This window comes from Rhipicephalus sanguineus, chromosome 6 (genome assembly GCF_013339695.2).
Source record: "Rhipicephalus sanguineus isolate Rsan-2018 chromosome 6, BIME_Rsan_1.4, whole genome shotgun sequence".
Classification (NCBI taxonomy): domain Eukaryota; kingdom Metazoa; phylum Arthropoda; class Arachnida; order Ixodida; family Ixodidae; genus Rhipicephalus; species Rhipicephalus sanguineus.
Genome location: NC_051181.1, coordinates 172,849,131 through 172,862,175, shown reverse-complemented (window position 1 = coordinate 172,862,175; position 13,045 = coordinate 172,849,131). Strand labels below are relative to the sequence as shown.

The 13,045-nt window shown below is 47.8% G+C and overlaps 1 protein-coding gene across 1 annotated transcript in view; it reads right to left on the bottom strand.

Annotated features, from left to right (window-relative positions):
- The window catches only part of LOC119397059 (ATP synthase subunit O, mitochondrial), a 60,144-nt gene that overhangs the window by 38,607 nt on the left and 8,492 nt on the right, over positions 1-13,045 (bottom strand). Inside the window, exon 4 of the mRNA XM_037664492.2 lies at positions 11,737-11,809. Coding sequence (XP_037520420.1) covers positions 11,737-11,809 — 73 coding nt within the window. The remainder of the gene's footprint in view (positions 1-11,736; positions 11,810-13,045) is intronic.

Below are 13,045 nucleotides of genomic sequence, written 5' to 3'. Positions count from 1 at the left end.
AAGCCAAGCGGTGCGGTGGCATCGGGGCGGGGCAACACCCTCTAGAAAAAAGTCACACTTTCGCCTCAAGGGCGAAGCAATGAATGCGATAGCAAGAAACTAATCCTATACGAAGTGAGGCTCGCCAATGGATACTCTCGGTTTGAACAGCGCTCCTGTTGCAAATGCAGCCGAAGCAGCGAAGGAAACTAGCGTTCTTCAAGTGTCGAGCTGTGACACTTGATAGTTCGCACACATCTTCTGTTTGTTCATTTAGCGGTGTCTCTTGAGCTCGAGTGATTCGTACGCTCCGTAACATGAGCGCGGACATCAAGGTGAAAGCTTGAAGCATCCCTCTTTCCCTCGCCACGAAAAAACTGCGCGAGCAGACAGTGGAAGGGCAAGGTTCTCCCTGCGCAAATATAAGAAGCAGCGAGCGAGCTCGCCGACGACTTTTAAATGCGCCCGTTGCGCTCCTAGCGCCATCTCGCTGGTAATGAAGAAACGCTTATAAGCGCCGGCCGTCTCCGAGTCCGTCCAGCAGTAAAGGGTGTGTATATAACTCTTGCCATTAGCTACGTGGAGGATCTGCGTTTCGTGGCGTAGTGGTTAGTGCCACTCGCTGCGGAGCAAGAGGTCCCTGGTTCGATTCCGCTCTTCGGAAGCATTTTTCTGAATTATTTTTTTGGGGGGCTTTTATATATATATATATATATATATACATACTTATACATATACGGTGCATGACGGCGACGGCAAAATCCAGCCGAGACTGTCCATATAATTGCTATCGCAATAAAATATGAAGGCCTTAGTTATGTTCCCTTTCCACTCGCGCTACGTCAGCAGATGGGGCGAACGCATGAGGCGGCGAGCGAGTTTTTCTAGTCGCCGCGACACGACGCATCCGGGCGTCCGGATCGCGCTGGTGCGCTTTCGTCGCACGTCTGCCGAAACTCACTGCCTGGCGAGTCTGCACAGACGTACATCTCTTCGCTGTTCAGTTGGCCATGTTTTCTTCACAGTGAAAGGAATGTGAAAGCGACGATGTCGATATGCCGTGCAAATACTGTGTACCTCGATGCCGCGTTAACTACACAGGGGACACGAAGGTGCGCGTCTTCAAGTTCCCGAGAGACCAAGCTCTGAGGAACGCTTGGATTCGTGCTGTGCCACGGGAAAACCTCACGGTCACCGAAAATTCCAGGGTAAGTTCTTGCTTTTCTGTATTTAAGTGTTCGTTATTTCAAATTATATATATGTACATGTGTAAGTGGCTCATGAGCCGCACGTTTGTATCACAAGTAGCCATAGGTTTGCTGATTGGAGGTAAATTTTTTTTCTAGGTATGCAAACTTCATTTCATGGACGAAAACATCATTCAAGTCGCGACGCATACAGATCAAGCAACTGGCCGCAAAATGACAGTGCCGCTAGCTCATGTGCGCCTTCGCCCAGACGCTGTACCGTCGAAGTTCCGAAATTATCCGAGCTACATGTCCAGAAAGACCGCAAGAAGGGAAGATCCTGACTCCAAGCGCGCGCGCATAGAGAATGCAGCCCTCCAGAAAGCCATCGCTGAATCCAACGAGGCATTTATCAAAGCACGCGAGGAGGATAAAGTCCACAGTTTGAGCGAACTTGCCAACCAGGAGCCAAGGGATGAAGTTCTGGGATGTAATCCAACGAAATGAAAGGCTTCTCATTCACATCGTCGATGATGAAGCGCCGTGGTTGAAATACTCTGTTTGCGTGAAAGGAGACTTGAGCCTCACACTACACGTCATGAAAACAGCCGTAAAAAAGATGTGCGCAAAGCTCTGCGTTCCAGAAATCGCTAACAGAAAAAGGGATACGGTGGAACTGCTGGAAGGCATCGAGAAGTGGGACAGTGACCTGATGTGCAACTCAGTCGCGGAAATTTGCGAGGCAGTTTGTTTACTGCTAGATCAGCTTTGCACGTCCCAAGCAGAAGACGACGCCAACTGTATTAGGTTTCTGAAGGAGCAAGTCACCTTGCACCTATCGAAAAAACAGCGCAGGCGCTACTCTGCTGATTTCATGATGTTCTGCTGCATTCTTTTCACTATATCGCCCCATGCGTATGCGTTCATGCGCAGCTATGGAAGCATCACCTTGCCGCATCCTATGACAATCAGATCAGTGTGCTCGTCTTATGGTATGAGTCCTCAACAAGAGCATCAGAGTGAAACATTCCTCAGCTATATGGCAAAAAGAAAGATGACCAGCACTTTGTCCCAGTTATCGTAGATGAAATACATATAAAACCCTACTTCGACTATAAAGGGGGTAATATTACCGGCGCCACGCTTAATAGAAATGAAGCTGCTAACTGTGCGCTCATTTTCATGGTGTGCAGCCTGACGTGTAAATTCAAAGAAGTTGCGCACATCGTGCCGGTGCACCGAGTAGAGGCGGAGTTCCTGCAAAAGACGCTTAAAGAAGTGATTTGCAGGCTGGAAAAGATTGGGTACCGGGTTATGTGCGTCGTCAGCGACAAAAACTGTCAACAGAAAAGCGATGCCCCTCTTTGAATCATCTCCTCGTAACAGAATTGTGTACCGACATCCATCAGACCCTTCAAGGCCGCTGTTCTTCGTTGTAGACCCAGTGTACATTCTAAAATGCATGCGAAGTCACTGGATCAATCGGAAGAATGACCAAAATTGTTTCTACATCCCGGAGATCCAAGGAGACATGCCACAATCAGAGCGAATGCAAACAGCATCATTTGTGACAACCAGGGACCTTCACAGCAAACAGTGCGACCAGCTGTTGAAATATGGCTATGGGCTGTCGAGAAAAGCCCTCTACCCTTCGAATCTTGAAAGGCAGGACGTAAAGCTTGCTTTACAAATCTTCAATGATTACTTACCAGAGGCATTACGTGCTCTTGGAGCAAAGCGCAACCTGTTCTCTTTTGAGGCCACTGCTACATTTATCGATATCGTACTCAAGTGGTGGAAAATTGTAAAAGTCAAAACTTCATGGAAGGGAGAAGGGCTAAGAGATCAGTTCCAACAGCCAGTGCTTTCCATTGATAACGATCCAAAAATTGCCTTCTTACGCATGTTTCTGAAATGGCTGGATGAATGGAAAAAACAAAGGTCTTGACAAGGTTACTCTGACAAAAGGAGACTCACTCACGCTGCTCTCGAACACGCAACCTATGCGCTTGTTGAGCTCGCTAGGTACAGCTTCGAAGAGCTTGGAATGTCGTATGTCCTTTTTGGGAAGATACAGACCGACTGCCTTCAAGATCGGTTTGGAAAGTATAGGCAGCTGGCAGGTGCGCAATATCACATCTCCATCAGGCAGATATATGAAGTCGAAAACAAGCTGTGCCTGAAAAGTACCTTGCCTACAGTTTCCACTGACCAGCACTGGGAATAGTCCGAAAGCAAGTCGAGGCATTGCCTCCCAACAGCAACGTTGTTGTGACCAGCCAGGCTCTTACGAAGATGTAGGACGTCCTCCCAGTCTTCGTCTACGTTGCAGGTTATGCAGTGCAAGCCTCCCTTAAAAAGCTGAATTGCGCGCAATGCAGGGACTCGTTGACTGTGGACAAGGAGATCACAGGCTCTGCCACAAACGAACATTATGGTATCGTTAAGCACCTGGACCGAGGAGGCTTAGTTTATCCATCAGTGTTTGCACTTGACGCAGTTGCTCACAGCTACGTTGTGGTAGAGCAGCTCGCTACAGAGTCAGCACTGCTTATGATGCCTGAACAACGCCAGGTCGTCACGAAACTCACGCTACAATTGCTGGCTAGTGAAGAGCAGTCCGACTTCACTTCGATACGTGTGAGAATGGCCACACAACTGAACTAGTGCTTAAACACATCCTGCGGTGCAGCACCAACATTCTAAGTAACTTTACGTAGGAAGCTGAACGACAAACTTCTAGACGCTGCCGATTAATAAAAAAAAAGGAAAGCCACAACGGTCAAGGCCAAATAACTGCATGTATTGCTTCTAATACAGAGCAAGTACAAAAAGTAACGGGGCTTTGTAAATAAATGTTTTCCTGCTACAGTATTCTTGCCCTCTAATTTCTTTTAAATGCATGCATGATTGCTCTTGCAGAAAAAGAAAGCTTTTGCGCAGTGCACCCGCATGACAACCTCTCTTGAACAGCGCTCCTTATTTTTTTCTCATCCACCCCATCGTATGACTTCACACGGAGAGAGCTAAGGCCTTCATATTTTTCTAGAGGGTGTTGGGCGGGGCCTCAATGGCATTCCGGCTGTACCTCGGTACCTCTGGCTGTACTTTCTCCCCCAAACCCGCCGTCGGTCAGTCTCTCTTCCTCAGCGATCGCGCGAGCAACATCTAGAGCGGAGCAGAGATAACCCTCAACAAATATGGCGCCGACGAAGCGAAAGGCCGTGTCGCTTGATACAAAGTCGAATATTTTGCAGGATTCACGACGCGGTTTTAAAGTGAGCGCCCTCGTAAAAAAATACGAGCTCGCCCAGTCGACGATCTCGACCATCCTCAAAGCCGGAAGCACCGCGCTTTTGAAGGCTGGAACCAGTAGCCATGCCGACGAGCGGAAGAGAGTTTGGGTGCCCTTGTATGCAGACGTTGAAGAGGCACTCTACCAGTGGTTCCTGTTGATCCGTGCCCAGAATGTGCCGAATAGTTAGTGGGCCAATACTTGCCACAAAGGCGAAAAACTTGGCCTTTCTGCTAGGTCGGCCGAATTTCGAACCTGGCGGCGGCTGGATACAATGATTGAAGGAGCGGCACGGCATTGTCTACAAGAACGTGGTGGGAGAAGCGGCCTCTCTCGATTCAGAGGCAAAGCAGCAGTGGCTCCAGACAAACCTGCCCGCATTGATGGAGCGCCTCTCAGCCAGAGACATTTACAACTGTGATGACACAGCCCTTTTCTTTCAAATGACACCATCGAAGACGCATGCTTTGAAAGGCGGTCCGTGTCCCGGCGGTAAGCACTCCAAGGTTAGGGTAACCGTGTTACTTTGTGTGAATATGGACTGGAGCCATCGGCTCAAGCGTTTCGTGATCGGGCGATACAAGAAGCCTGTGTGCTTCAGGAATCAACACATCCCGGTTCGCTATAGGAGCAACAAGAAGGCCTGGATGACCCGTGTCTTGTTCGAGGAGTGGCTGCTTGAGATGGACAGTGTCATCGAAAGTCAGGGGCGGAAGGTGGTGTTGCTGCTGGATAACTGTAGCGCACACAACGTGAGCCCGAAGCTGACATCAATCGAATTGATGTTCCTGCCGCCGAATACGACGGCAGGCTTGCAACCGCTAGACGACGTGATTGCCAACTTTAAGGAGTTATACCAGCGACGCATGCTCGAGTGGCTCGTGTTGACGATTGACCGCTCGGCTACCTGTGCGTCGGGCAATGCAGACGGGCCCTCTGATGCCCCTGATCTGAAGATTAGCCTTCTAAAGGCCGTGCGCTTCGTTTACGGCATGTGGTATGAGGTGAGGCAGACCACCATTCAAAACTGCTTCAGGAAGGCAGGCTTTGTGCACCAGGACCAGCCTCCCTCACCTAGTGACAGCGAGACCGGCACGGAAACTGCGGATCTGACGAAGCTCTGGGAGCACGTCGCTACTCGTGACGCAGACAGCGAGTGTGTCGCGTCGGTTGAGGACTTCCTGACGGCAGACAGTGCTGCTTCGTTCTGCGATGAACTCACCGACGAGGCAATCATCGCGGATGTGTTGTTGCAACACACGGCAGCATTGTGCGACGGCAGCGACAGTAGTGATGAGGAGGTTGACAGTGCCTCTACGAACCCGTTGACAACAATGCAAGGTGCACTGACGTCTATCGACTCACTGATTGACTTCATGCCCATCAAAGGAATGCCACCAGAGTTTTCGCAGCAGCTGGAAGCTGTGCGCATCGCGGTTGTGAAGCTCAAGCTTCCGCGGAAGCAACTGCAGATTTCGGACTACTTTGGCGTGCCGAACCCGTGATGCGCTCTTCGGAGGAAGAAATAAAGTCTTGTTTTTGACATCCTACTACAGTCGAACCCACTGATAACGATCCCACATATAATGATCTATCGGTTATAACGACCATATTTGGGTGCACTTACGATTTTCCTATGCTAACCATTGAAGCTGCGTCCAGATATAGCGAACATTTTTCAAAGCCTCCTACTTTTACAACGAACACTTCGGACACGGTCGCGGTAAAAACATGGTGCATACAAAGCGAAAAAAAGTTAAGACATGCCTTATAAAGCGTGACAGGGGCGCGCGCTCGTGCGTGCCCCGCTCCAGTTTACTTGCGATAGACCTCTCCCTGTTTGCAAACAGTGTGACGTCACTGGCAGCGTCCCGCCCCCAAGTCCCGCCTTCGGAGCAAGCGCTGGTTGGCAAGAAAGTTCCGCCGGCGGGATCTCTGCATAGCAGCGCTGCGTGTGTCTGCGTTACTTCGATAGAGGTTTTTGCAAATTGCTATTTTCTGAACTCACAGCTGTTAAAAGGAAAAGTCACTGCCTATAATGAACGATTCTGTTAGGTCAACATATGATTTGCTCGTCGTGTATGACAGCCATAAAAAAATCTTATGCTCTTCGAAAGCGAACGTTGTATATTTTCACGACGACTTGTGTTTGGAGAAATATTAGCATGGCATGGATGTGAACGTGCTCAATTTCCGTCGCGAAATCTGCACTGCAGTTTTAAACGATGTACAGCATTGGCGGCTACTGCGCCAATGCTGTACAGACAGACAGACAGACAGACAGACAGACAGACAGATAGATAGATAGATACGCTCAAAGTTGCAGAAGTTCGCTAAGAAATGCTTCGCATTTAGAAACGAAGGAAACACTCATTGACGTGCGTTCGGTTGAGGTTAACAAATCCCCGTGAAAATTAAAGCGAAGTTTTCCCCTACGGCGTTCCTCATAATCCACTGAGCAGTTTTGAGATGTTAAACACAATAATTCAATTATAGATAATCTCTTGCGCGGTTACTTCGCTGTATGCCTACAACGTGTTTCCATACTTACTCCTCTCCTTTAGACTTGGTACACAAACTCGGAACGTCACTTCATAAATATCGAGACGTAAAGCAAAGCTAACAAGAATAATGCAAACAATAATCTCCACTGCTTCCATTAAGGCATACATCTCCGATAAAAGGCGATACGCGTGTGGTTCTGGGTATTCGCCGTGGTAAACCGTACATGCGTGTTCGGCAATGCTAAAGCACGCTAGTAGCTTCTGCGTAGTCTCCCCTTTCAGCCCGGACATCATGCACTTTTTTTTGTTGTTGTTTTTTGTGCACGCAGCACACACTGAGATGTACGCACTCGCAGATCATCGCGTCAAATAAAATGTCATGTTCTGTCGACAACCGGTCACTGCAAATGGCCCTGTTAGACACAACGCGCGCCAATGTTTTTGCAAACAAGATGCATCGCTATTCACACAGCACACACCACACACAATATTGTCAGTTTAAACTTCCGCAAAGGTGAACCGATATCATCGCTGCCTTTCAACGCACACTACACGCCACAGTAAATGCGGCACATTTTCGAAGACGATGCCGCTGTTCCTCGCACAGACCACCACGTGGGTTCACTTCTCCAAGTTAAACAGCCAGCAGCGTGGCAAATTTTTCGTCACGCAGTCCACGACACATACCACAAATAATCTTGGAACTGAAAGATGAAGGAAAATGTTCAAAAGAAAAAAAAAAACGTGCACCAAACACCGTGCGACTGTACCACGCTGAGCCGGCAGCGGGAGTGTTCTGCCAACCACCGCCGTTGCACGTGCGCCAAGAGGTCACGTGACCTGACGTCACGAGGCGTGAGTGACGTAGGCCGGTAGAGGTCTATTAAGATACCCAGATCGGCGAGCACCGCACGCAGATTTCGGATGCTGCGAGCGAGGTCGCTCGCTTTCCAGGCATTTCTTCAGTGATAGAATGGCAGTGAGGGGGAAAGAAATAGTAGGCAGCATGAAGCCTTGCAGTCAGCTTTCGCACGGTAACCTTTCCTGACGCCGTTCTCTGCTGCTACGACCGCCTGCGATGAACCAAACAATGCCTTGGAACGCAAGAAGGCATAAATGCAAGAAGTGATAACCGCGATAGCTTTCCATCGCAAAAAGGTTCACTGCGTCCCTAAACTCGTCGATGCCACAATGTGCCGCGAAAAGTCGTCCGTCTTTTTGGTAACGGCAGAGACCGGTCGATCGGTGATTACGACTTCCGCGCGACTGCGGCGATGCCTTCGCGGATAAGCATCAGAAAAGAACGAAGGCGAGGTGGCGGCCGTCGATGAACGTGAAATTATGCCTTATAGCCGACAACCTTATCACAGTCATCTGTAGATACTCGGCTTTGCGTGTGGCGTACGCTGTACACTGCGGAGTGACGGCGGTACGAGCGCGCCATGCTGCCGTTTGCAAGTTCGCCGCCGCCGCGTCGTGCGAGACCGCTTTTTTTTAATTTTTTTTAAGTGCGCGTCACTTTGTAGAAACGAAAGTAGCTCGCTGTTGTTGAGCGGCGCGGGCACCGAGAAACGTCGACGCACTGACAGGGAGCGTATACAGCGTGTTTGACTAGGTGACAACTGAAGTGCGCCGCGCATCGTCGTGCAGGGCCGCGAGAACATCGCGGAGACGTAGAGTGCGCGTTGCTTGGAAAATGCTTGTTTTCGCCGCGTTGAACGAAGAGGCTCGTCGCCGCACCCGTGCACGGTCCGGAGTGAAGCAAGCACGAAGAACGTACAAACGCGCGCATACGGCATACAGCAAGCGGCCCGGCAGTGACTCCACGACCCGAGTAGGCGACGCGCTGCACGCAACTAGCCAGGGATGATCGGCTCCACGTCGCGGTACCGCGCTTCGGTGAAACGGTGTCAGCTCATTGCAAAGGCGGTTAATTCACCCGTGAGCACGCAGCGGGCGTCGCTTCACGATGCGAAAAGGCTTAGCTTGTCACCGAAGGGGTTGTTAGCACTTTAATAAAAGTGCACAAAGAAAAAAAAAACGGCTTGGCCGCTAAGCGCACGTTTTCAAGGGCAAGTCCATATACAACGAACTACTGATATAACGACCACTTTTCGCGACACTTTCGAGTTCGTTTTTAACGGGTTCGACTGTATCTACAATATTTATTCATTGGTGCAAATAGCGAATTCAAGCCTGGAGCTACAAAAGGTACGTCCGGCGACGATTTTTTGGCGGCAGTCTAGATATAACGATCACCGGTTATAACGATCATATTTTTCGGTTTTCTCGATATTGTTATAAGTGGACTGCACTGTATACGTGACACACAAATTGAGAAAACCTTAAAGGAGCACTGACACAAAATTTCAAAGGCGAGATAACCCGTGTGATGGATTTGTGTGGACACACACGCATCATCTACGAAATATCAACGGATAATATAGCCTAGAACATATTTAAAATCACGTTTAAAGTGCGCGTTGCGCCACTCCACGCGAAACACGCCTTGGGTGTCCTTGTAAACAACCAACCGCCACCTGCTTCACGAGTTTGTGTTGGCTGCCACGATTGTTGCGGACGCTCTCTCCCACTGTCTCCTAGCAGACCTTTTCAACGGAAAGAAAGGGAGACTTGCACGGGAGTACAAAGGCTGATGTCCTCGCCTCGGCAGTGCATCTTGGGGTGGTCACGCATATTTACAACGCCTCAGAGGGCATTGTAACAGCACCCAGGAAGCCTTCGTTGAAAAGGGTTGTCGACGCGGTGCTCATGTGCACGCGGTTTTGTGTGCTCACGTAGCCAGCTATGTTTACATAGCCCCCACTCTGGGTCCTGCCTCCCTCGGCGCTCTCTGAAACCGAAACTGCGACTGGGCGCTATAAAACCGTCTCCAGATAATTAACGGTTGCGCGCTCGAGCAAACGAGCTTTCCAGCCGTGATAAGTGGGTCGTTAACTACTTATCGCAACAGAAAAAACAAGATGCAAAATTTTGGTGTCAGTGCTCCTTTAACACTCACAACCAGTACACTAAAAATGAAGAGAACACACAGGTGGCAAACACAAATTAAGATTGTGCACGAAACGCCAAGTAAATGCGGCAAGCCAGGTCACGAAACAGAAAACGTTGCAAGACGCCATGTTGCTCAAATGGAAAACTTTAGAGAATCATATGCTAAATTCAAAAGGCACTTTCTGAACAGACATTTCAAATTTAGTTGCATATTGTGTAATCAGCTACAGTTCAAAATTCTATGTAACCTCACTTAACAGCTACGCTGGTCATACACCTTCACAGAGTGGAATGGCTCATAATTTTTCCATTATGAAAGTCCACGTCGAAGGAAAGTTATCTTGCACACTGAGGATACCTGTTATTTTTTTTACGCTGGTCGACCAGGAAAAGTTTCTACGGGTCAGAAACTGGAAACCATTTCGACCTCGAACAATAGCTTCCCCCCTTCTTAAGCAACTCCGTGAAGGCCTAGCTTGTCAAGACTAATCCAAAAGTGATCTTGAAGGCAGCAAAAGTGGATTGCAGAAGAAAAGGAACTGCCAGGAGAATAAACTGCCCATTATTTGGAAGTGAATTGTGCTTGTCTTTCTACTAATCATCAACATAGTGGCATATCAGTTTTTTTTTAATCCAGCAACAATACATTCAGATGCATCTTTATTTTGAACCTGCAAAAGTTGGGTGCACATTAAATTTGAGTAAATAGTACAGTACTACATAGGTTCAAGGAACGACATAACCTAGAAAAGTCTGAAATAAAGCACTAATGTACAAAAGCATACAAAGTATATATTTCTTAAAGCGATACTGAACAAAAGTTTTTAAAAATGACGAAAACATTGAAATTCTACTCGGAAGGCATGTGACGGCTGGCATTGTTGGCACACCCGTTTCCGGTGACGTTAACTTCACCTCCTCTAGTTCACGGCACAGCCGGTAGAAGCAGCAGTTTATGAAAAACGGATTAAATTCATTATTTTCCATTAGTCTGTCTGAAATGAAGGTTGGGTCTCCCAATTCCAGCACCAATCTTTCAGTTTGGCTGAAAATATCGGCGGCAAAAATTTTGTACTGAGACCAAGGAGACACACGGCCAATGAAAACCTGATGACAGAGCAAGCACACAAATCACCAGGCTAAAAATCTAGCACCCTACCAAAACATTTCCAGTCGCAAGCAGCGAGGGCAGCACGTAAAAATTTAAATGTTGAATTATGCACATGCTCTAATATCTGCAGCCTCCACACACAATGTAGTTTCAGAAGGGGTATGCGTACCACACAAGGCTTCACAGACTACACACACAACACGTGTTGTCTTTGCGTCGTTCTTATATTCATTATGTGCTAGCAACACACGCAAGTTTCCAGCCTTCATAAATATAGCCCCTCATTAAAGAACACAAGCATGTTCGTTAAACTCCTCAAGCCTTTCGCAAATATCCAACAGTGGCTGCATATATACAATTTTTAGAACATTAGCAAAAATGACATATTTTTGACTGGTTTTCAGTACCACAGTGCTGCATTCCCTTTAGCTGAATATTTTGCTGAGATTTTCGGTGACCGACATACGAGTCAACGTGCACACAGACTTTGCTGCAGGCTACCCACGCTATCCTGTACGTATGCATCAACCGATTCACCAACTGCTGACGCCGTGAAAGGCGTTCATCGCGCTTGCCACCTGGGCGCATGCACACTTCAGTCAGGCAAACAGAGATTAAGCCGACACATGACCCTCTGGAACACACCTCTTTTGACGAGCTTGTTGACAAGTGGGTTCTCAATAAACTGTGCAAGCTTGCTGTCTTGCTCCATCATGCCCTAGAAGGAAATAAACATGAACTTTCAGTTCACATTCACAATTTCATTACTTTTTCTTGAGTCACAAAGAAAACAGCTGCCAAAGCTTCGAAAGAACCTCACAAAAATGAAATGCACTTAAAATCAAATGTTTAGTACGGTTATAACGCAAAGGATATACAGAAGAGGGTCCCAAGGTCAGGAGACAATACCGGTAACCTCTGTACATGATTATCAGATGCAAATTACAAAATGAGCACAGAAATGTAAATATATCTAAACCAACAAAAGAAATGGGTACAACAGTTACACAGAAACAATACTACAGTAATAGGAGACATTAATAATCAAAGTTTACAAGTACATAAAACTGTTTTGCAAGCTAGAGCAATAAAGAGAATCGCCGTGCTCAATTATTAGAGCAACCACATGAAACTGACAGAAGGGGCCATGAATTAGAAAATTCACTCTTTTTGTTGTTGATGAACTCTAAAATTCCAATAGATATTTAATAAAGAAAACTAGACACACTTTTTTCACTATTAGGGGTTAGGCTACAACAATGTGATGGCCGCTTGAGCTACTATGATTACAACCACCTGAAATGTGAGATCACCAAGTACACAGTTGAACAAAGGACAGTTAACGTCCCTTATGTTTTCCTTGTATATAGTGAGAAGCGAAGATAACCACTGGTTACTAAGAGTAACAGACTGCATCCAAAGAGAAAGCAAGGGGGAGTCTGCAGGGATAATGTGGGAGGGGCCCCGCAGTGGGTTTAACTTGAAATACCACTGTCACACGGGCTCCTTTGAAATCTATGAATGTAAAAGGAGTTCCATGGCACGAAACTGTGCCCATGTCACAACGCACTTTTACGAGCTTTAGGAAGAAAGAGCCTATTAGGTGCTTTTTCCGTTTAATCATGCTGAAAATGTTGTGCATCACATTGTGAAGAGGGTTGCTTTCTCTCGAGGATGCTGCGAGTAGGAATGGAGAGGCCAGAAGAGACTGCGAAGAGTGTGAGCATAGCATGGGTGCTTTCACCACTGCTGCTCCCATCTGCTCCTTTGTTCTGCTGTTCTTGAGTAGCAGAGCCACTGAGGAATTACTGCGAGGGGGGGCAAACTCGTGACCATGGGCTGGGCATTGCCAATCTAATGATATGGTAGACGAGACAGGAGCATGCCTGGCTGTGCCACCGTCTGCTTTCCTACCACTGTATGCGGGGCCAATGCACAAGCCGTGCTCAACAAC